Source organism: Megachile rotundata, chromosome 2 (assembly GCF_050947335.1).
Source record: "Megachile rotundata isolate GNS110a chromosome 2, iyMegRotu1, whole genome shotgun sequence".
In the NCBI taxonomy this organism is placed as follows: domain Eukaryota; kingdom Metazoa; phylum Arthropoda; class Insecta; order Hymenoptera; family Megachilidae; genus Megachile; species Megachile rotundata.
In genome coordinates, this window is record NC_134984.1 from 19,694,575 (window position 1) to 19,716,259 (window position 21,685).

Here is a 21,685-nt window from a genome sequence, read left to right on the forward strand (position 1 = left end):
AGCAAATAAAAGGGAAGTATTGTTTATTAAACTATATAACATAAGTGAAAAGCATATTCTGTTCGAAAATTTACGATTTTCATTATTTCGTCCAAAGAAAGATTTTCTGTGAACTTGCATTTTTTATGAAAGAAAAAATTGCATTGATCAAAAAGGTTAAATTATTGTAGTAAACAAATCATTTGTTCGAAAACATGAATGCAATTTGAATGATAATGCGTTCGATCGAATCCTAAGGTCATCAAAGTTCATATTGTGAATTATACATAGATACGACAAATTTTAAAATTCTAAAATTTATCATCAAACATTGCAGGAATTTTGTGTTTTATATAATAACGAAAGAACGTTTGGTACGTAACTTGCACTTCTGATAAAGATCAGTATAAGCGAAAGAATTCTCCAACGCCGAAGTTCGATTTCAGGGGATCAGATGAGAAAATAAAAAATTTGTAATTTTTCAAACTTTCAATTAAAATATTTTGGAATTTTCGAAATTTTTTAATTTCTGCATTTTCAAATATTCAACTTTCTATTTTTCCAAATTCTCAAATTTTTAAATATATAAATTTAATTTTTTACAAATTTGAAAATTGATCTCAAAAAACCTTTCCTTAGAGAAGGCCACTATACTCGTTATCATATATTAATCATTAGACTGCAAATCACTGACAAGGCGGCAACGAGTTAAAATTTCATTTTTTTAAGTTTTGAATATTCTAATATATTAATAATATAAGAAGTTCAATGAAAAATTCGTACGCTTAGCTTTAATCGAAACACTGTTATTGAATAGGTCTGGGTCACGATTGACCCGTCTTTGGCGTCCGAGGGTTGACGAAAGAGCTTAGTTAAAAGGTTTGCGAAAAGAGACGCGAAGAAGAGAGAAATATCAACAGGCGTGAAGCCGACGTCAGGATTGTCGTGTAGGAAGCAAATGGAGGGACACGGTGGTCGGCGGCGTCGGTAGCGGAAAGAATCGTGAAGGGTCACGTTTAGTCTCGTCCGTACGGCTTAAGGTAGTAGCTGGCGAGGTGATTTCAGGGTGGGAGGTTGAACGAAGCTTGGAACATCGCGGAGGGTGTGGGGGAGTGGCGGGTCGTATGCGGCGGGGTGCACGGGTATGAATCGTGGAGCGGGCGGATGGACGGACGGACGCAAACGCTGAAATCAGCTCGGGCGATCGATGCGATAAATGGATGCGTGCGATTGGTAGCCGGGAAAATCGATGATGAACAGGGGGGCACCCTACCTAGCCGCGAAAGCGAGCACGGCTGCACCGCCGGAGAGGATGGAGCAAAGACCGAAATATCGATTTTTAGGCCCCTACGCGGCGGTTCGATGCTCATATCTGCCCCGTGTCCCGTATCCGCGCGAAGCGCCTTTCAAAACACCAACGACGCGTGCCAGACACACTGTGTGGTGCCGCGGATCTCGTCGAGGATTATCGTGCGAATTAAAATACGTGAGAGAGAAGCCGAGTGACGTGTACCAAACTTCTGCCCGATGTCGTCAGGTAACCACGTTGCGACGCGGTAAAACGCTTCGCGGACAAAGAGACTCTTTCTCTCGTTGACGTTCGTGCGACCAGTAATATCGTGCAACCGTACGAAACGATCAATGATCCTCGACCAACGAAATGATCTATACTCTCCGTGTGCGTCGATAACGTTTCCTCCCGCCTGACGAGTTTTTTCAACGACGAAAAACAGTTGTGTACAATGTGTTTAATCGTCGAACGAACGTCAACGGGCACTGAGACGAGGGTGTGAATTTCGTTACAGGGTTGCGAGAAGAATGCGTAATTACTTCATTATCGTTATCGAATCAAGCTGCAACGTAAATCGATCGAAAGGATTTTTCGTAGTGATTATTTTCTTGTGTCTTGCGGAACATCGTAAAGAACTGCGTTGAGAAAACGCTCGGACGCCGCGGACTGGCATCGATCAAAGGGAAGAAAGATTATTGTGCACCGTTCCTGAACGAACATTGTTGCCGTGAAAATCACTAATGATCAGTGATTGTTTGTTTACGTATACATAGAGTGACCAATCATACCGATTAAAAAATTCTAAATTATTTCTGTCGAAATAATCTTTGACAGTTATTTTTAAATTAAGTGTAAAGGCAATGCAAAATTATTTAAACATTATTTTTTTTTGTTTAAAATTAATTCTTAATAATTAAAATTATTTTTCGGTTAATTGAAGACTACACATAGGGTGAACATTTATTTTCGCGGTGAATTCAGAACAGAATTAAAAAACGTTTGTGAATAACTCGTTGCCGCAGTCGGAAAGTGTACGTCAATTCGAATTTAAGACATCGATTATTTTATTAAAAAGTAATTTTAGTTATTGACAGTTCATTTTAAATAGAAAGAAAAATATATTTTACAGGAATTTATTATTGTCTATGTTTAGCAATTCTACATTATATTTCAATTAAAATTCAAGAATATTTTTTGTATTTATTTCAGATAAAATTTAATTATAATTTCTTAGAAATCTACTAGCTATACATAAATATTGGTCCTCTCTAAATAATCTTTATTTTCATATCGAAATTATCGTGCAAGTAAATGGTTACCTTAATTTACATATAAATTATTAATAATAACACCGGGAATAATAATATATGTAGAATATACTTCAGATTTATTGTTACAGCTCTATTACTACGAATCATTGTGAATTGTCAATATTATAATATATAGTTAATTCTAATTTCGATGTAACAGTTCATTTACGAATGTTGACGAAGTTTTAAAATCCTTTCATTGACCGTACGATGCAGCGAATTACGTACGAGAACACGGTCGATGCAACAGGCTCATCATTGGGACATTAATATTGAAATGCTTATATGTTCACAGTTGTTTAACGAGAATTAACTAATCATTGTTTCTGTTGTTAATATAGAAAAAATGGCTATTGCCGCTTCAGAGAATTATCAACTCAAGTGGCACAGCTATGGCGCGCATCTGCATAGCTCCGTCGCGACGTTACTTCATTCAGAATCCTTCGCAGATGTCTTGTTAGCAACGTCCTGCGGCCGGCACGTGGCGGCTCATCGATTTGTCCTTGCCGCTTGCTCGTCGTACCTCAGTCACATTTTTCAGACGTGTCATTTCGGGGCAAATACGAACGCTCCGATAATCGTGGTTCGTATACTCGATCTTCTACAGATTATTCAATGTTCACATAAATAATGAGATAAAACATTATGTGCATATTTCAGGTACTACCAACAGAAATTGGATATCGTACGTTAAAAATCCTGATCCAATACATGTACAGTGGAGAAGCTACTGTAACAAACGATCAGCTAGAGGGTGTTTTAAAAGCGGGCGATATATTGCGTGTTCGCGGTTTATGGAGATCCAATACAGGAAGTAAAAAGGAGAATATACAATCGAACAACCAGAAGGTAGATCGAGACAAACGAGAACAACCGTCTTTAACCGGTCAAATTCAAAAGATCAAACTGGTACAACCGGCCACGGAAAAGATCGTTGAGAACGTGCAACAGAGTACACCGGTACAAAATAACGTTCAACCTCAGAAACCTACCTCAGAGAGAAAAAGTATCGAAAAAGTCGAGGAGAAAATTAGCGAGCCAGAAACCAAAAAGGTGTTAGAAGAAAATAAGAACAATGAACAAAATAAGAATAAGGAGAATCTGGAAGCGAACGGAAAGAAAAGGAAAACCACCAGTAGTGACGTGGAATCTAATAAATCCAAAAGCGAAGACGGTGAAAACGTAAGAGACAACTTGTTTAGTAACGATATTTTAGCGAATGTAATGAAATTATTGTGTTTTACGTTTCAGACCGAGTTAAACTTGGAGCTTTTAGTAAAAGACGAGCCAATCTGGGAAGAAACCATTGATCCATCGGAATCATTAACGATAGACCATGAGATCGATATTAAACCGGTATGTGATCTAATCGAAACATTGATCTTATGAAATAAATGTATGCCATGTCAACGACTAATTTTCACAGGAAATCGTACACAGCGCAGACGAGGAAGAAGAATACACGCCATTAACGTGTGATATGTGTAGTCAAACGTTTAATCGACCATCAGACTGGGTGAGACATATTGAATTTACGCACGCTGATATGACTGAAAATCGAAGAAAAAAGAGGAAGGTAAGAATACAAATATTTGATATTTTGAATATTAAATGATAATATTGTATAACTTACGATAGGGTGATGTAGACGACGATAGCAAAGATTTTCCACCCTTAAAGTGTGATCTTTGTGGTAATATGTACTCGACGCCTCAAGAATGGGTTCGTCATATACAAACAGAACATACGGAAGAACAATTAGCTTTAATGAATAACTCAGCACCTCCTAGACCAAAAAGGGTTCACAGTCATCAAAAATTGTGTAACATTTGTCAAAAGGAATTTCCAAGCCATGCATCGATGGTGATCCACCAAAGAACGCATACAGGGGAAAAGCCTTTTCTTTGTTCCTATTGTAAAAAAGGCTTTAACGTAAAAAGTAATTTACTAAGGCATCTAAGGACATTGCATGACAAGTATGTACATCCTAGCTTATATGGGAGTAATGGTAACACGAATGCTTAAGTCTCTTTGATTTTCAATTGTACATGTTCTTTTTTTCTTGTTAATATCTCATTTGCAAAGTAAACGTCACGAAACATCTTATACTTTTAGAATTATGTTTACAGACTGAAGGAGTAGTGTATGCATCGATAATCTTGCATAAACATGTCAAATTGGTCCAAACAATTAGACACTACCGATGTTCGTGGCATCTTTGAAAATGAGCAGGTATTAAATGCTTAATACGTTTCATCGAATTCAAACGAATAATTTTAATATTCTCCACTTATATTAAAATTGTGTAATTATATATGTATCGATATGAATACGCATTTATCATTTATTATGTGGATAAACGTTTGTTTTTTTTTTTTTGCAAATGCGAAATTGTTCTGTTAAACACAAAAGCAATATCAGGGCTTTACAACCAAAGAGGCTGATCACTATTGCCAAAGTGTATTGTTTCGTTGCGACTTTGATTCGTTCTTTAAACATAGAACAGAATACGAAAAATATTTATTTTAATTAAAATATTGATTTAAGCGTGTAAGAATAAGAAATGACGATATACAGGTCTTCGCATACGAGCGTGTAAAATAATTCATAGTATAAATCAACATCTATTGATTAATATTTAATTACTTAGTAACTATACGAGATCCAAATTATGTAAGATTTAACTGTATACTTCTAGGCTATTCCATCCAAGGTAGCCCTCTTATTCCCTCAGCTCGTAAGCTAATTATGTATTTTTATATTAAACTAGCTTATACACAAAAAGTATAAGAAATAAGATAATTAAAATAAGTAAAAACTTTCAACTTCGATTAGGCTAGGATATAAGGGATAACACGTAATTCAAAATTTATCAGATGTTTTGGAAATATATTGAGTTCTTCTTACATATAAAAGATGCAATATTATCAAAACATTGTCACAGTTTAAACGATAACAATATAAATCTTACAAAAATGACACTACATTACCATGTTAATCATGATCGTGTCACTACTATGAATCTTAGTGTCAATTCTACGTTGCGCTAATACTGTGACGAGCCAAATGACTTTTAAATGTAAAATTTAAATATATTACCTTCAAAGTATTTTAATTATTCTTAATCATTCCTCGATAAATATCAAAATATACCTCTTTTAGCTGAACAACATTATCGCTCTGTATTCAATAATATTTCAAAAATACTTTGTTCCTAGTGATGTGATAGTTACAAAAATCAGTTGTCTTCCATGAAATTAACTGTCGCCATGATACACTGTATGAGTGATGTTGTAACTTATAAATCAAAAAAAATTCTAAGAATTTTAATTTTCTTCATCATCATCAATTTTTGGAGCTAGGTAATATCGAATATGCCCAATATCTCCAATTTTGTATTCGCATACTAAGGGCACATCATTAGACATTGATAACTGTACTTGAGCACAAAGGGGTCCAGCCTTTATAAAACAATTAAGATAACGACATGAAAAAGTTAACTTTACTGGTTCTTGCATATTAACAACTACTGCTTCTTCTTCATTATCGGCATCTGCTGTTTGTGCTAATTTAATAGTAGCTGAAAGAAGTAGTTTACATAAATACATATAATTACAATTTATAATAATGTGAATTGTACAGATTTATTTTTACATTTTGCAATACACATTTTTCAGAATTGACTTGTAATTTAATGACTTTCACTATATGAAGGTACATGTCCTATAATACAAAACTATAAACAGATACACGTATGACCTCTTGTTTATAATAACAAGGTCAAAATAAGTAAATACTTTCTAGGACATTACTTAATTTCAATCAGTTGCTACGTAACTGTTGTGCTTGGAAGAATCCTAGCAGTAAAATGTTACAGAGGCAAGCCAACTATTACACTCTCAATGTGAGTATATACATATATATATTATTTAAAGTAGTAAAATGTAAATAAGTAGATTATATTATATGATTATAATATATATATCCTATTTTGTTCATATGAGAAAAAAAATTTACATACCTTGCCCATAATCTCCAGAAGCACTGAACTTTATGCCCTCTTTAGAACATGCAAACGTTATTGATTCTCCAAACTGACTTAAATCTCTGCAAATACGGGAAAACTCCTGGGATGGCATTTTTACAACACATGAATACGAGGTTTCCTATAATAGTTAACAGATTATATACAACAAATTATTTACAAGAAAGCTTTAGTTCCAAATAAATTTCATTGTATAATACTGCATAAAGAGTCTTACAGGAATACCAAGGTGTTCCTGATCCATGTTTATAAGTTTCATTTCATATTCGGCAAGTTTTTCTTTATTCGGTGATTCAAATATAAATACAATATTTTCTGGATTATCCAATGCCCTTAGAGTCACTGTATCTTCTGTGCCAGCACATCGCAGAATTTTGGACATACTACAAAAGTATGACATGTTTTCAAATGATGTCAAATAAACTATTTCTGATAAAATATAGAAACAACTATTCTCTTTATATAGCACATTTGTCTTTTGTTAAAAAGACATAACCTTTGCAAAATTAACATTGAAATTACAATCTTACCATGCAATGCTCATCCCCATTGATAAATTTCTATCACATCTGTATTTATCAAAACCGTCACTTCTGAGATTAAGAGAAACCAAAGAAACATGAGCATTGTCCATAGCTTGAACCTGAATACCTGAATCAGAACATTCGAAGGTAGCTTCGGTTAAAAGATCTTTTATTGCATCTAACACCTTCTTCAGAATTGCACTCTGTACCAAACGTGCTTCGAACATTTTTTCGGATTATTTATTAAAATTTTCAAACTGTAGAAACTAAACGGTGCAACAAGTACCGACACTTAAAACAGTTGATACACCAGTAAGGATACCCGCGCTTTGTTACCGCCGAAACGCCAGGAAATAGATGGCACTTGTGATTACCGGAAATATAATTCAATTTTTAAATCAAATAACTATATACTTGTTTCAATCAAATAACTATATACTTGTTTTATTTGACTATAATCAAACGCTTTTACTTTATATAAATCGAAATCTTTTTATTTTACATAAAAAACATTTTTCCAATGTATCATGTTTGCAATATATATCAAAATTTGTTTCAAAGTCTTATTTTGGAAACACACATCATGACTGTACAAATTATAAACTCAAATTATTAAAAAAATGGGGATCAACATTTTTTAAGTAAATGTTAATTCTAATTTGATATTTGGAATGCACATTGCAACATCATAATTCGCTTTAAAACATTCAAATTAATATTAAAATTGCCTTTTTACAAAGTAAGTCGTAAAAAAATTTATATATGTATATAATTACTAACAATAAAGAAATTAAATGAATACGTATAAAAAAATTGTTAACTAAAAATACAAAAAATAATTTTAATTGTATTCACAATTTTTTACACAAAGGATTGTGTGAAATATTTAAGCGTAAAAATTTATAAAATAAAAACGTACAAGTACAAAAATATTTAAATACGACTCGATTACTGAATTACGTTTAAATAAATGCAGTCTCACTCTTAACACTTTTAAACTAGAGGTATTTACACATTATGCATGGTATTAAATCGTTCAAAAATCAAAGATTGATCAATACGGAAGAAATACAAATTCGTGAAATGTATTAGAATCCAATATCACCAGCCATATTTTCCAATTCGCTGAACATCTGGTCAAGATGCTGTAATAAAAATGATTAGAGTCAGTTTTATTTAAAAATTAATGTTATTTTTAATAATGATAACGAGTATATTTAAGTATAAAATTGCTAAGTAAATTATACGTACATCTGAGGGTTCATTATCTTTCGTGATTTCTTTGTGTTTGTCGTTAAATAAGCTTCCACTTTCATCCGTGTCTTCTATATCATTTTCTTCTTCATAATCATCTTCGTTATCATCATCGTTATCATCTGAATCGTCTACTTCTTCTTCATCATCGTCATCGTCATCATCGTCATCATCGTCATCTATGTCCTCATCAGATCTAATATTACAAGACATTTCCATTTCTTCATAGTCTTCTGGTTCCTCTTTGATTTCTGTGAGCATTATCGTTTCCCCGACTGATTCTCTGTTAGACGAACAAGGTGGAGGAGCTTCAGATGCTGAAGGTATTTGAGGTAATTGATCAGTCTAGAAAAGAGAATATTAATTTAGTCATCATTTATATATCATCGTGTACTGGATGATATTTATATATCATTACCCATGGCTGCTGCTGTTGTTGTTGCGCTGATTTAACCGACGCAATAGAGGTTGGTGTAGAAGACGAAGGAGATTGTAAATTTGTGTTTTGTTCCTGACTCTGAGACGATACTTTATTCTGTACTTTACTAGAATTATCTTGTAACCTACTTTCTACATCTGTATCTGATTTTGTTATATTTTTATCAACATGATTAGCTTTCTGTTCCTTTTTTACTTGTGAATTACTAGTTAATTCTTCTTTAACTTTTTTAACATTAGGCTTAGGTTCTCCAGGAAGACAAGTATTACCCCGCTGCCTCCTAAATCTAACAATAATACTTCTGGTATCCCACATTAAATCATGTGCTTGCTTATATGCAGATATAGATTCATCAACACTATTATATCGTATGAAAGCATATCTAAAAGTAAAATCAATACACTATAAGAATATATACAATTAATACATTAAATTTTATAAAGTAAATCTGATTTACCGTGTATTTCTCATCTTCTGTGCATAGCCGACATCTACACGAGCAGCTGTAGGAAATTTACTTTTTACTTCGTTAACATTAACAGATTCTGGTAAATTTCCTATATATAATGTGTAAGGATCTATTTCCTCAGGCATTGGATTATCCTCATCTCTCAAAGATTTCCTTTCAACCTTTAAATGGCCTACCCCAAAAGGTATCTTTTCCAAGTCTTTTATAGCTTCGTCGATATTAACACTTTCTGCCATTTGTATAAAGCAGTATCTAGGACCACTGGGACTTTGAAAGTGTATATTTTGTATACCAGGATGAAATTCTCTAACAATATCTTTATTTAAATCAGGATCTGGAAACTTTATTATTAAACTCTGAGCTTTAACTGTTTTATTGTATTCATTTTCTATTTTTAAAGCTCTTTCTGCATCTTCTCTATTCCATGGTCGACTAGGATAACTTTGGGACATAGGTTTTCTTTGCTTATTTTTCTTAACTACAACTTCTTCCTAAAATAAACAGTAAGCCATGACATATAATTAATAAATAAAATTATTATCTTATCTTACCAACACAATTTTTACATCCTGATCCGATGTTTCTTCCCCGTGTCTATTTGTTAAAATCCCTGGAGGTATAGGAGGTAGAGGATGATTAGGAAGAGGAACAGGCATATGACTCATAATAGCATCACCAGTAGATGCAGTGTAATTATTTCTCTGCCATTCCAAACCAAGAGTATTACTCAATGTTGCGCCAAAATATGCTGCTTGATCAAACTGACCCTGAGATTGTCCAAACCGTGCAAGGCGTCTATTTTTACGATGAAAGTTACTTCGTTGAACATATATATTGCTTCTATTATGAGTAAACCTTTCACGTCGTATGTAGTTACCTCTTAGAGGCAGTTCTCTTTGGAACGTGTTTGTAGTCATGTCACGTGGATGTGGAGGTGGTAAAGGTGATGTTTGAGGTGTTATCCATTGCCATGGTGTAGGAGGATGTGTCCATGCTTGTATAGGTGTAACTTGAGAAGGCACTGGTCCAAATACATGGGGAGGTGGTGGAACACCAGTAGAAGGTGGAGGCATTGGAGGTAATGGTGGTTGCCCTGGCAAAGGTTGTGTGACAGTTGAAGAGGTTGAAGATGATGAAGTAAAAACAGGATAGGAACCTTCATATCCAAAATTAATACACTCCTGCTTGACAAAAGATCGCTTTGTTTCTCCATTTTCATCTGTTATCTGAAAATCAAAAAATTATGAATTAAAAATGAAAAGATGTATTAAAATTTAACTTTGCTTAAAAATTGTAGTTTAGCATCATTAATTTAATACTATAAACATTAAGAAAGTGTACGTATATGATAAATTCATATAAATATTTCAAACAACCGCTGTCAAACTAACCTTCCTTAAAAATACCATTACTGGAATAAATGTAAATATATTACTATTATTGCAAAATTATGAAAAATAAAGAAATGGATCTTTACCGAACGTTTCATAATGTAGAGAAAAGCGCTGATAATATTTAGAGAAAAATTACGTTCTCTAACTTGTAATGTAAATACATCATATAGGACTACGAGAGTGGTTAGTGTCAAACTGCTATCAACTGCTATACACACAGGACTACCAATCCTTATGCTTAACTTTTTATACTAAACAGACACTAAATATTATGAAAATAATTTATATTTATTTTTCTAACCATACATGGCATTGCGAAAAAAACGCTGAAGTTTTGTAATTGACTTTAAACATATAACATATTTGAATGATTAAAATATAATACATCCATTTCATGGAAGATCATACTCATCAAGCGACAAGTTTTTATTCACTCTGCGCATGTTAACTCTCTTCGTAACCAAGAACAACGTGACATGCGCGTTTGCGACATTCGTAACGCTATGCATACCAAGTGATATTTTATTTTCTATTCTACTTGCATTACTTCTTTTCCTTTCTATTCATATATTTTTATCCATCGTGTATATGACCAATGAAGAAGAAAGCGTATATTAACTAGATAACACTATATATATAAATAGTGGAGAATGTACTGAAGTTAGCCAAGATGAGAAATTGAGTACGGTTTTTCATTGAACTGAAAATAATATATTTATAATAATAAATATTCAAATAATCTGTATGTATCTGACATACATACGTTTATAATTTTTATACGAAATAATAAAAAATTAAATAAAATTATTAAATTAAAGGGCTAAGGGCTATACTTTTTAATTACTAAAGTAACAAAAGATAGTTCAAAGTTTTATTAGGATAAAATAATTGAATAAACATAAAAAGTAGGAAAAGAAACAAAAGCAATTGGTGTTGTATTAACAAATAAAATATGTTATGTTAAAAAGATTCCTTTAATATTGAAATATTATTCATCTATAAATAAGAAGATAAAGTAAAAAGTAGATACAAAATTATATACATTACCAAAATCGTGTAATTTATTTTTTAATTATAATATAACATAAGTAATGATAGTTAGATTTATTATTAAATTATTTTTTAATTTTGTTACAATAACTTTTTAACACATCGATGCAATTTCATATTTCTATCTTAGGGAAAGGAAATTTTGGTATAATAATTTTACCGACAGATGCCCTTACAGTTAGTTCGGTGAGTGAACATCTCGTGAATTTAGTTCGTGTGACATGGCTACGAATAATACAGAAGAAATTGAGGTATATTTTCTAAATTTTGTGTGGTACTATAAATACCACGAAAATAATATATTAGTTTTCTCAAGTACACATTTAATGTAAATATTAGAACAAAATTTTCACGATTTCGTTTAGAATAGCATCGTTGTTTTAGCACTCCCAATTTCTCCCATCTGTTCCCATGCATGGTAAAACCTGTCTAAGCTTAAAAAGACGTATTATATTTCTTCATCACAATGATTGAATGTATACTACATTTCGTGCAGTACTTTTTACATATCATTCATATGCATCAAGTTAATAAAATTAAAAAAATTTCTATGTGTAATCAATGTGCATAGGTTAAAAGGACTTGAATCATTTACAGGAAGTAGAGAGGAAGGAACAGGAGGTAGTGAATTTCGATGAATTTCCACCAGAGGTTCTAATTAAACATCCACTTCAACATACATGGACACTTTGGTATTATGAACCTGATAGAAATAAGACATGGGAAGAAAGTCAGAGAAAAATTACAAGCTTTGATACAGCTGAAGATTTTTGGAGGTAAATATATGGATCATCATTAATAATTTAATATTTCGTCTTGATAATTTATTGATTAATAAAATTTATGGTTCATGACAGCTTATATAATCATATAAAACCTGCATCAGAATTAAGACAAGGATGTGACTATAGCATGTTTAAACAAGGAATCAGACCCATGTGGGAAGATGATGCCAACAAAAGTGGTGGAAGATGGCTTATAAATTTAGATAAGAAACAGAGAAATGTAGATTTGGATTACTTTTGGCTAGAAACTTTGTTATGTATGATTGGCGAAGCATTTAATGGATATTCTGATGATATCTGTGGAGCTGTTGTTAATGTGAGGCCAAAAGGAGATAAAATTGGTGTATGGACTACAAACTCCAACAGTGAAGATAGTGTCATGGAAATTGGGTAAATTATAATATTCATATCTATCTGTATTAAAAATATTTAAAGATATGACATTGAACTATTAATTCTTTTTACAGGCGTAAATTGAGAGAAAGATTAAAAATTGCATCCAAAGTTATTATAGTCTATCAAGTACATAAAGATGTTATGGTTAAAGTAGGAAGTCAAACAAAAAATGCATATACTCTCTAAATGCTATTTTAATGTCACGAAAATTGATCAAGTAACATTAAACATGCATTAATAATAGGAATATTATATAAAATTTGGAATACTATGTTAAAAATTAAGTGAAGATTCAATGGAAAGATTTTTAAAATTACATTTTCATTATAACTAAATATTTTCTTAACGAAAATCATTGAAAAACTCAATAAATGTATTAAAACGATTTATATCATAATAATTTAAAAGTTTATAATAATGTAATAGATAATTTAAGTTTAGAGTATAAAAAATACGCACAGGCTGCTGTATTTATAAAAAGAACAATTCAAGTATTAACATAAAAAAATGTAATCAAACTGTTTTCCCTATGTATGTTTCTCCTATGTTACTTGTACAAGCAACAAAGACTGCAATATTAAATTTCTTTGAAAAAGAAAAAACCTATGGAATTAGGTTGCCGTTTTTTAAATCCATAAAAATATTACAAAATACAGCAACCTAACTTGCTTTAAGATAGTGTAGTAATATTTAATATGTTCTCACGATTGTTTGAAAAATGATTATATTTAAGTTTTTCTTATAAATACATGAAAAATATAAAGTACTGTTTCTTCACGTTATTTCTTTTATTTTTGATTTTCCTTAAATACATTTGTGACGTTAAAACGAAAATCGTTGTTTAATTATTTCCTATGTAAATTATTTAATCTTTACCTTTATTTATTATAAATTTCTCTGCAAGTTCTTTAAGGTCTCTGCGTCTTGCCTTTTCCAATGCTCGTATTAAATTCAATTCCCAACTACCAGTATTATATTGAGATACATACAACTTTAAAGCCTACAAAAATATTCAAGTTGTACTTATGTAAAAACGTTTCTATGGAAAAAATATCTATTAATTGTATCTTACTTCCAAACTTTGTTCCCTCAAATTGCATGGATATTTACACTGAATTGCATCAATCTGGCATTCAGGAATATTTAAATATCGGGCAGTATCTCTCCAAGAACGACCAATTCTTTCACTAATTTGTAATAATACTAAAGGCCAAATAATTTGCTAATTCACTATATAAATAATAACAAATATATTGTAAGAATCTTAATTTAAGCTTACATCTTTGTTGTAATAGTGCTTTCTCATCTAAAGCTGGATTTTGATTTTCTACATTGCTTTGTGATGCTTGACAGTTTGGGTCACTAGTAAGTACATTTGATTGTGATATGCTACTTTTTCTTATATTTGATAATTCTGTTCCATTCTTATCTTTATTTACTGTTGATAAAAATATGAAAATTATTATTAATACTCTTATTGTAAAAAAGTAAAATGAAAACTTACCATCTGTATTTTGATACATGTTAATAAGTGGAGCAGTTTGCATATTTTGTATATGAAGTTTATAATCTCCTATTTTTTTTTTTATTTCAAAGTCATTTAAGAAGTTACTTGAAATATAAGAAAGTGGTTCTATATTACTATGACTAAGGCAATCTCGTTTTTCCAACACATTCAACAACGTTCTTATATCTTTAATTTGACTTAATTTGCGATTTGAATTTATGTATTGTGTATAATATTTTTTAAGAACTTCTAACATGCCTTCAGTAATGTCAAATTGAGCAGCAGATAAGAATTCTTCACGCAAACAATCATATTTCATTTGTAATATCATAATGTCATCAAGGGAATTCCCTTTTTCTAAAGCAAACATCTTGATCAGTATGATCAATACCCAAAATATTCTTCAAATAAATCCTGAAAATATTAATTAATAGTTTAATATATTTCAATTCTTTAAAAATTTAATTGTATTTAAATAATATTAGTTTATTATTTTAAACATAAAGAATTTACCATAATACAGATAAATATTAAAGAACATATATGGCTGTAACATGCACTTATATTGGACAGTTAAATACTTATTTTGAAGTTGGTAAATGTAAAATTTACTACATATTTTTATTTGAAAAATAAAATTTATCATTTATATATAAATGATAATATAAATTTAAATTAAAAACATACTTACTCATATATATTTTATATAATGGACTCATAAAATAAAGACATTAAACTAACTTTTTATATAAATAATTATATCTATTTATATTGATAGAACAAATAAAATTGAAATTAAAATACATGATTTTTACTAACGTTTAAATTATATACTTCGCATATATAAATTTTTCTTTCTGATTCATTCGACACGTATATTCGTCTATAAAATAAAATATATGTAACTAAATAACATTCAGGCTAATACGGATGAAGCATTCGAGATACGCAAAAGAAGTATATTCTCACATTGTTGTATGTAATCAAAGACGTAACATTCATAGAAATATGCCTTACAGTTAATAGTCAGAAGCACGTTGACATGTTTTATTTGTAAAATTTATTTAAATAAAACTTATTCAATATGAATGAAAAGCAGAAAATACAATATTTGATTGTTGATACGAGTGCTTTTATTAGAAATGCAGCGTTACAGGTGAAATTTTCTTTAAAATACGAATAATACTGATGTATAGCTTTACTACACCACAATAATTTTCATATTATATTTTGTATTTATTTGCTATACTTACTTTTAATAAATAGCATAATAGTGTAATCATAAAAGTACATAATTTTCAGGATATTGGCGTTAATATAATTACAGAAGAAGATGTAGTGAATGAGGTTAAAAATAAAAGACAATTAAGAAGATTGGTTGTTCTACCATATGACTTATCAATACAACATGCACATTCTGAAAATATAAAATTTGGTAATAAAACTAAATTTTATCCGAATAATACCTCAAAACATTATGAATCTAATACTATATACATGTTATTATAGTTACAGAATTTTCCAAAAAAACTGGTGATTATGCCAGTTTGTCATCAACTGATATAAAAGTAATAGCGTTAACATATCAATTAGAAAAAGAAAAAGTAGGTGTAGATCATTTAAAAAGTGAACCAGCAGTAAAAAGAATTATAGATACCAGTGTTGAAAAAGCTGAGGATCTCAGTAAACCTTTAGCTGGCTTTTATATACCACAGAAGAAGGTAAATATACCTTTTTAAAGGTAACAAAATTATATTAAATTATTAATGTGTAAATTTCAATCCACAGGAAAACAATAATGAAGATAATATAACAGAACTTGATTCAGAAGAATTGCAAGAAAGCAAATTTATAGAAGATAATAGTAATAAGAAGATAGACACAAATTTGGAAAATAATGTAAAAGATATTGATGATGAAGAAGATTCAGAATCTTATTCCAGCGAATCTTTTAGTAACCCTGAATCAGATTATGAAACTGCAAATTCGGATATAGACAATAAAACAGAAGATTTATCTACTAAATTTTCAAAATTGAACTGTGAATTGACAGAATTTGTAGTCCAAGATAGTAATAATATTGTATATGATGTTGATAATGTTCTTGCTCCTATCAATGAAAATAAAAATGATAAAATAGAAAAGCATGTAAGTAATGAAGATGATAATGATGGCGATAATGATGCTGACGACGACGACGACGGCGACGATGATGGTGATGACGATGATGACGATGATAATGGCTGGATTACACCTCGTAAGATCTTTATTATATCTAGTATTTTAATTGTTTGTATATAGATAATCTTTAGAAAACTTTTATTTCAGAAAATATTTGCAGTATAAAAAAAGAACTTGACTCAGAACTTCTTGAAGAAAAACCTGCAGTTGTTGCATGTTTAACAATGGATTTTGCAATGCAAAATGTTTTAAAACAAATTGGATTGAATGTAGTTGCATTAGATGGAAGAATGATAAAACAAATGAGAACGTTTATCCTTAGGTGTTATGCATGTTTCAAAACTACTAGTATTATGACAAAAGTTTTTTGTCCTAGTTGTGGCAATAAAACGTTAAAAAAGGTAGCGGTCACATTAAATGAAGAAGGGAAACAACAAATTCATATCAATTTCCGAAAACCGATTTCAAAAAAAGGGAAACGGGTAAATGTTTAAATATTTTTGTTTTACAAGAATGGCTTAGATAAAAATATTTTATACCGTAATTCTGTAAATTTGCAGTTTTCTTTGCCAACACCAAAAGGTGGGAAACACGCAAACAATCCTATTCTTTGTGAAGATCAACCATTGCCGGATCAAAGACCTTCAAGACTTGCACGTACTAAAAATGACCCTTTGCACGATGATTATGTAGCTGGATATTCTCCATTTATTATGCGTGATGTATATTCTAAGTCAGCTATGTTAGGTATAAGACCAGAAGGTTCCATAAAATATTGGATGAGAAGAAATCCAAATGAATGTAGAAGAAAAAAATAATTGTTATAACTTTTGTACTTTATATTTTAAACACTGTAAACGTTCTAAAAGTATACAATTTTCTAAAACAAATTAAATGTACATTTATTTTTTATTTGTATGCCTTTAAGTGAAGAGAGTATGTTGGTACATATTTAAATTATAGATTGTATCAATTATTGTCAATATTGTAGAATTTAAAAATGTATTAAAGAATTCAAATATTTAATAAATTAAAAGGTTTTATGTTATAAATACGGATTATTGCGAAATAAAAAAAATTGCCCCGGGTGAGGATCGAACTCACGACCTTAAGATTATGAGACTTACGCGCTACCTACTGCGCTACCGAGGCCGGTGAAAGCTTCTTTGAAAAATATGTATTTGAATCAAAATATTAAAAGCACGTGTAACCATCAAATATTTTTGAAAATAACTGTATAAACATGGTACTCATGAATATCGAAGGCGGTGACATAGAACTAATTATATTTCAGAAATAACTATTTTATAGTGAAAATGTTGAGTCCTGAAGTATGGAATTTTAAACCACCGCAATATCATGTCATGACTGAAAAAAGAGATTATAAAAAACTCGATATACCAGATGTGGTTGAATCGCATTATTTTAACCATTCCGTACGTAGAAAATAATTCTAATTATTACTAATTTTGTGAAGGTTATATATTAAGAAATCTTTACATAATTCGCAATTACTGTTGGCTTTGTGCCAGGTGTCTTTGGTGCTTCCCGATACAATTAGAATTCCGGATGAATTGCGAACTTGCATTTCGGAAGACAGTGATTATTATCGAATTGATGGATTAAACGTGTTTGAGTTGATAAACAAGGAGTTTATTGAAGCGTTTGTAAAGAAAGGTAAATAATTAAAAATATCAAATTACTTTTTTATACATTTCTTATTTACATTCAAAAATTATAATAAATCTTTATTTTTATATTGTAAAATATGAATTATTATAATTATTTTATTTTATTAGTAACAAAATGAATTTTTTCAGGAGAATTGTCACTTCTGACCATAGGAAATAAAATAGATTTGGATAACTTAATAGTTATTACACCAACTGGACATTTAATATTGTCTTTACTAACAGAAGATTTTCAAAAACTTGGTTTAGAAGGCAAAGTTTCTTTCTTTGATCGTAAAGTACATACACGTTATGGTAAGTCTTAAAAAGAAACATAACAAAAGCCCAAAATGCCACAAAAGAATCAGATACCCACACTAGTGAATCTGGCATTATATTCCATTGGAGAATTTGTGATTAATTTTGGTAGACACTTAACAAAACATATTTGTACAATTTCGAAGATTAATCCAAAGTATGGGCATACTAAGTTACGATCAACATTAGAATTTATGAAATATTTATTGAGTTCCAACATACCTCAACATTTATATGATGAAATGTCTCAAACAGTATTAAATGCAATTGTTAATTTAGTACAGGAAACTAGGGGTACATATAATGATTATGCTTTAACTACAACATTTTTGTCAGAAATGACGGTTGCTCTTCATTTAACAGAAGTGGCTATAGGTCCCAATTTGAAAAGAATTAAATTTTCTACATGGCCAAAAATAATACGACATGTTCTTTATAATAAATTACATAATATGGTTGGACTTGAAGTTTTGGATTTAGGCTCAGGTTCTGCTGGTTGGAGAACATCAGATATTGAGAAAATTATTATCAATGGAGTGTCTGCCATGCCAAACTTACAGTGTTTTATTTTATGTTTTGATTGTACAGACAACATTATAGCAGCTTTAGCTCAGAATTGTAAAAAGTTACAAACATTAGATGTAACTGCATCCAGATCTGTCACAGAACGTAGTGTTGAACCCTTACTTTCATGTAAAAATTTGAAACGAATTAAGTTATGTCGAACTTCTATGACTATATCTGGTTATGCAAATCTATTTTTAGAACATTTAAATATAGAAGATATTGGCAGATGTGATGAATTTGGATATGTCTTAGAACTTATTCAACAAAATGAAATTGATGCTAAAAGTACTTTTCATATAAGGACATTTGAAAGTCGAAACTTTGAGATGGAACATTTGTATCTTTTAGTTGACATGTGTCCATATATTACAAGTCTTTGTTTACTGCGTGATGAAAGAATTGTTGACTTAACAATTCTAGCAACTCTTGATTATTTAAAAGAATTGAAACTTCTATCTTGTGACTTTTATGCCCATGGGATAAAAACGTTGTTAGAAATAAAAGGTCGCACAATTGTGAATTTGCACTTGGAACATATAGATGAAATTGACTTAAATGCACTTATTGATATAAGTCAATATTGTCCAGATATAAAAACTCTAGTTTTTTATAACTGTGAATTCTTAGAACGTGCACCTGTTTATTCAAGAAAGCTGGCAGTTCCTCCATTTCAGTGTTTAGAAAGAATCAAATGTGTAGCAGATTGTGCAAACATGCATCTAGAATTTTTACTTTCTCATTGTACAAATATTAAATTTATTCAATTGGGTTCATCAACTGGTATTGGAGATGAAACAATGAGAACAATATTTTTGAAGAACCCAATGAACAAATTAGAAGAGCTAAAAATATTATATAGTCATGATTTGTCAATGAAAACCGTGCAGTTGTTAATGCAAAATTGTGATAATTTACGACGCCTATCAGAATTAGAAAGTTGGGAAGGAATATCATCTACAGAATTAAATATTTTCAGAGAAGAGTTGAAAAGTACTAATATAAATTTGGATACAAGTCCAAGCTTATCTTTTGCTTGAATAAGATATTGTAATTGGCTAAATAATAATAAAAAGTTAAAGAAAATATTCTTTACATCTTTGTAAAATAAAGTAATTTAAAAAATACAATATAATTATTACTGTATTTTTAAAATAATTAAAAATATCAAAAATTAAAAAAAAAGTGTTAACATATTTCTTTATTTTAAAAACTATAATATCAAACAATTTTTGTTACTTTTTATTGTACATTTCATTTAAAAATTTATAAGTTTTGTACATATTTTCTTTCTTTTTTTTTACCGGTAATGTAAATGAAAAGTTGTAACTATTGATTTAAAGTGTGAAAGTTTTATACCTGGCAAAAAGAATTACGAACATACTCAAAAAGTGCTAAAGGAGTGTTTTAATCAGAAATTCGATGTAATTATATCGTGGGATCCACCAGGTAATGCCCTTTCTCGGTGTATTTAATGTATCTGTATACATTAATTTTCTATATTTCATTTTAATATTACTTTTATTTTTAAAGATGAAAATTTATGTCCATCATCAGTGGCAGCATGGTTCTATAAACGCGGATATAATGTTTCTCTTTGTCACCAAACATTTATACAAAAAGCCGAATATTCTTTAAAGATACCATTACTTTCAAATGATTCTGACAATGATAAATTCTTTGAGTGGCTTGGAGTTTTCAGTATCTCTGGTGATTTGTATGTACAAAACATTTTGGATAAATGTTTAAAATGTATATAATATTTATAAGATGTTCAATATATAAGATAATTAATTATTATTTTCAGAAAAAATAAAGAAGATAATTATGTAAACACATACGCGTGTCCGTCTCCTTTTACAGAAGTTGGACAAGTACTATATTTACAATGGACAGGCTTTTTTACTAGAAAGTCGATAATAAATTTATATAATGCTGTAAAAAAGTATGTATCAATACAGGACACTGTACCATGGATTTCTTTACACGTACAAGGATTTCTAGATAGCCCTATTAGCTGGGATTTAAAAGAACATACATTTTATACTGATGGTGACAATAGCTATACTGTTGTGTTTAGGCCAATTAATCATCTTATTGTAAGAAAAAGTGTAAATTCAAATAATAAACCAAGGATTTTTCAATAATTGTAAATTTACTCTATATCATTTGATAATATAAATAAAAATTGTGTATTAAAAGAAATGAATTATATTTTGTAATTTGCAAATTATTTATTATGATATAGAGAAGAATAAATATTTATAAATAACATGCTTTTTTAATACATATAACATTTTACATCAATACATTGTTAATTATAGACATAAAAAAAATATGTGGAATGTGTACTCAGTAATTGAAAAAAAGCTCTCTTCAAACTTTTACAAAGTATCCTAATATAACATAGATTTTTATAAATTAGTTCTGACTGGGGTTTTTAAATTCTTCTTTTGTTGCTAAATACTGTGTTATAGACATATTTATCTAGTACCATATTATGTTAAAA

At 30.1% G+C, this 21,685-nt stretch overlaps 8 protein-coding genes and 1 non-coding gene across 17 annotated transcripts; 5 read left to right on the forward strand and 4 right to left on the reverse strand.

Moving 5' to 3' along the window:
- The first annotated feature begins 726 nt into the window (after positions 1 to 726).
- LOC100875015 (uncharacterized) lies at positions 727 to 5,689 on the forward strand. Of its 4 annotated transcripts, none has more exons than XM_076541569.1 (7): positions 727 to 1,019; positions 1,323 to 1,516; positions 2,922 to 3,163; positions 3,241 to 3,762; positions 3,832 to 3,936; positions 4,007 to 4,156; positions 4,219 to 5,689. In XM_076541569.1, the coding sequence occupies exons 2-7, from the start codon at positions 1,507 to 1,509 to the stop codon at positions 4,603 to 4,605; spliced, it is 1,416 nt and encodes a 471-aa protein (XP_076397684.1). In that variant the 5' UTR covers positions 727 to 1,019; positions 1,323 to 1,506; the 3' UTR covers positions 4,606 to 5,689. The 4 variants fall into 4 exon arrangements, with proteins under 4 accessions (XP_076397684.1, XP_003706819.2, XP_012148759.1 ...); XM_003706771.3 differs by lacking the exon at positions 727 to 1,019 and having other exon boundaries at positions 1,063 to 1,516; positions 4,219 to 4,556; positions 4,710 to 5,689; XM_012293369.2 differs by lacking the exon at positions 727 to 1,019 and having other exon boundaries at positions 1,063 to 1,516.
- PCNA (Proliferating cell nuclear antigen) lies at positions 5,442 to 7,505 on the reverse strand. Its single transcript, XM_003706781.3, has 4 exons — positions 7,156 to 7,505; positions 6,843 to 7,008; positions 6,602 to 6,746; positions 5,442 to 6,160 (listed from the first exon to the last, which is right to left on the reverse strand). The coding sequence occupies exons 1-4, from the start codon at positions 7,374 to 7,376 to the stop codon at positions 5,907 to 5,909; spliced, it is 786 nt and encodes a 261-aa protein (XP_003706829.1). The 5' UTR covers positions 7,377 to 7,505; the 3' UTR covers positions 5,442 to 5,906.
- eIF4E4 (eukaryotic translation initiation factor 4E4) lies at positions 6,330 to 13,718 on the forward strand. Of its 2 annotated transcripts, none has more exons than XM_076541626.1 (4): positions 6,330 to 6,484; positions 12,353 to 12,531; positions 12,613 to 12,930; positions 13,008 to 13,718. In XM_076541626.1, exons 1-4 carry the CDS (start codon positions 6,449 to 6,451, stop codon positions 13,120 to 13,122), a joined length of 648 nt encoding a protein of 215 aa, XP_076397741.1. In that variant the 5' UTR covers positions 6,330 to 6,448; the 3' UTR covers positions 13,123 to 13,718. The 2 variants fall into 2 exon arrangements, with proteins under 2 accessions (XP_076397741.1, XP_003706847.1); XM_003706799.3 differs by lacking the exon at positions 6,330 to 6,484 and adding an exon at positions 11,886 to 12,006.
- On the reverse strand, positions 7,977 to 11,287 carry Pof (RNA binding domain-containing protein painting of fourth). 2 transcript variants are annotated; one of them, XM_012293373.2, is made up of 7 exons: positions 10,789 to 11,287; positions 10,703 to 10,722; positions 9,863 to 10,537; positions 9,300 to 9,802; positions 8,822 to 9,224; positions 8,401 to 8,748; positions 7,977 to 8,294 (listed from the first exon to the last, which is right to left on the reverse strand). In XM_012293373.2, exons 2-7 carry the CDS (start codon positions 10,718 to 10,720, stop codon positions 8,238 to 8,240), a joined length of 2,004 nt encoding a protein of 667 aa, XP_012148763.1. In that variant the 5' UTR covers positions 10,721 to 10,722; positions 10,789 to 11,287; the 3' UTR covers positions 7,977 to 8,237. The 2 variants fall into 2 exon arrangements, with proteins under 2 accessions (XP_012148763.1, XP_012148765.1); XM_012293375.2 differs by lacking the exon at positions 10,703 to 10,722 and having other exon boundaries at positions 10,789 to 11,286.
- Fadd (fas-associated death domain protein) lies at positions 13,644 to 15,377 on the reverse strand. Of its 3 annotated transcripts, none has more exons than XM_076541609.1 (5): positions 15,263 to 15,377; positions 14,441 to 14,857; positions 14,216 to 14,374; positions 14,009 to 14,139; positions 13,644 to 13,936 (listed from the first exon to the last, which is right to left on the reverse strand). In XM_076541609.1, exons 2-5 carry the CDS (start codon positions 14,811 to 14,813, stop codon positions 13,802 to 13,804), a joined length of 798 nt encoding a protein of 265 aa, XP_076397724.1. In that variant the 5' UTR covers positions 14,814 to 14,857; positions 15,263 to 15,377; the 3' UTR covers positions 13,644 to 13,801. The 3 variants fall into 3 exon arrangements, with proteins under 3 accessions (XP_076397724.1, XP_012148761.2, XP_076397719.1); XM_012293371.2 differs by having other exon boundaries at positions 15,135 to 15,273; XM_076541604.1 differs by lacking the exon at positions 15,263 to 15,377 and adding an exon at positions 14,957 to 15,035.
- A 50-nt stretch (positions 15,378 to 15,427) lies between these two features.
- On the forward strand, positions 15,428 to 17,519 carry LOC100879272 (RNA-binding protein NOB1). The gene is made up of 6 exons (XM_012293382.2): positions 15,428 to 15,599; positions 15,746 to 15,878; positions 15,953 to 16,164; positions 16,232 to 16,700; positions 16,772 to 17,106; positions 17,185 to 17,519. Exons 1-6 carry the CDS (start codon positions 15,528 to 15,530, stop codon positions 17,440 to 17,442), a joined length of 1,479 nt encoding a protein of 492 aa, XP_012148772.2. The 5' UTR covers positions 15,428 to 15,527; the 3' UTR covers positions 17,443 to 17,519.
- A 184-nt stretch (positions 17,520 to 17,703) lies between these two features.
- Positions 17,704 to 17,776, reverse strand: TRNAM-CAU (transfer RNA methionine (anticodon CAU)). Its single transcript has one exon. It is a non-coding gene; the product is annotated as a tRNA-Met (tRNA).
- A 71-nt stretch (positions 17,777 to 17,847) lies between these two features.
- LOC100880019 (ribonuclease P protein subunit p40) lies at positions 17,848 to 21,448 on the forward strand. Of its 2 annotated transcripts, XM_003706816.3 has the most exons (6): positions 17,849 to 18,060; positions 18,157 to 18,301; positions 18,445 to 18,609; positions 20,500 to 20,625; positions 20,710 to 20,893; positions 20,984 to 21,448. In XM_003706816.3, exons 1-6 carry the CDS (start codon positions 17,941 to 17,943, stop codon positions 21,321 to 21,323), a joined length of 1,080 nt encoding a protein of 359 aa, XP_003706864.2. In that variant the 5' UTR covers positions 17,849 to 17,940; the 3' UTR covers positions 21,324 to 21,448. The 2 variants fall into 2 exon arrangements, with proteins under 2 accessions (XP_012148771.1, XP_003706864.2); XM_012293381.2 differs by lacking the exon at positions 20,500 to 20,625 and having other exon boundaries at positions 17,848 to 18,060.
- Positions 18,609 to 20,259, forward strand: LOC143266067 (uncharacterized). The gene has a single exon (XM_076541551.1). The coding sequence runs from the start codon at positions 18,645 to 18,647 to the stop codon at positions 20,214 to 20,216; it is 1,572 nt and encodes a 523-aa protein (XP_076397666.1). The 5' UTR covers positions 18,609 to 18,644; the 3' UTR covers positions 20,217 to 20,259.
- Positions 21,449 to 21,685: the final 237 nt, after the last annotated feature.

Coding starts and splice junctions, on each gene's coding strand:
- LOC100880019 (XM_003706816.3), top strand. CDS start 17,941: ATGTTGAGTCCTGAAGTATGGAATTTTAAACCACCGCAATATCATGTC. Junction 18,610..20,499: donor TAAAGTACATACACGTTATG/GTAAGTCTTAAA, acceptor GTAAATGAAAAG/TTGTAACTATTGATTTAAAG. Junction 20,626..20,709: donor TATATCGTGGGATCCACCAG/GTAATGCCCTTT, acceptor TTATTTTTAAAG/ATGAAAATTTATGTCCATCA.
- eIF4E4 (XM_076541626.1), top strand. CDS start 6,449: ATGTTACAGAGGCAAGCCAACTATTACACTCTCAAT. Junction 6,485..12,352: donor CCAACTATTACACTCTCAAT/GTGAGTATATAC, acceptor AATCATTTACAG/GAAGTAGAGAGGAAGGAACA. Junction 12,532..12,612: donor ACAGCTGAAGATTTTTGGAG/GTAAATATATGG, acceptor GGTTCATGACAG/CTTATATAATCATATAAAAC.
- LOC100879272 (XM_012293382.2), top strand. CDS start 15,528: ATGAATGAAAAGCAGAAAATACAATATTTGATTGTTGATACGAGTGCT. Junction 15,600..15,745: donor TTAGAAATGCAGCGTTACAG/GTGAAATTTTCT, acceptor CATAATTTTCAG/GATATTGGCGTTAATATAAT. Junction 16,701..16,771: donor TAATGGCTGGATTACACCTC/GTAAGATCTTTA, acceptor CTTTTATTTCAG/AAAATATTTGCAGTATAAAA.
- Pof (XM_012293373.2), bottom strand. Junction 8,749..8,821: donor AACAACAGCAGCAGCCATGG/GTAATGATATAT, acceptor TCTCTTTTCTAG/ACTGATCAATTACCTCAAAT. Junction 8,295..8,400: donor AAGATAATGAACCCTCAGAT/GTACGTATAATT, acceptor TTTTTATTACAG/CATCTTGACCAGATGTTCAG.
- PCNA (XM_003706781.3), bottom strand. CDS start 7,376: ATGTTCGAAGCACGTTTGGTACAGAGTGCAATTCTGAAGAAGGTGTTA. Junction 7,009..7,155: donor ATGGGGATGAGCATTGCATG/GTAAGATTGTAA, acceptor ATACTTTTGTAG/TATGTCCAAAATTCTGCGAT. Junction 6,161..6,601: donor TTCTGGAGATTATGGGCAAG/GTATGTAAATTT, acceptor TACTTCTTTCAG/CTACTATTAAATTAGCACAA.
- LOC100875015 (XM_076541569.1), top strand. Junction 3,164..3,240: donor CGAACGCTCCGATAATCGTG/GTTCGTATACTC, acceptor TGCATATTTCAG/GTACTACCAACAGAAATTGG. Junction 4,157..4,218: donor ATCGAAGAAAAAAGAGGAAG/GTAAGAATACAA, acceptor AACTTACGATAG/GGTGATGTAGACGACGATAG.
- LOC143266067 (XM_076541551.1), top strand. CDS start 18,645: ATGCCACAAAAGAATCAGATACCCACACTAGTGAATCTGGCATTATAT.
- Fadd (XM_076541609.1), bottom strand. CDS start 14,813: ATGTTTGCTTTAGAAAAAGGGAATTCCCTTGATGACATTATGATATTA. Junction 14,375..14,440: donor CATGTATCAAAATACAGATG/GTAAGTTTTCAT, acceptor TTTTATCAACAG/TAAATAAAGATAAGAATGGA. Junction 14,140..14,215: donor AGCACTATTACAACAAAGAT/GTAAGCTTAAAT, acceptor TTTGGCCTTTAG/TATTATTACAAATTAGTGAA.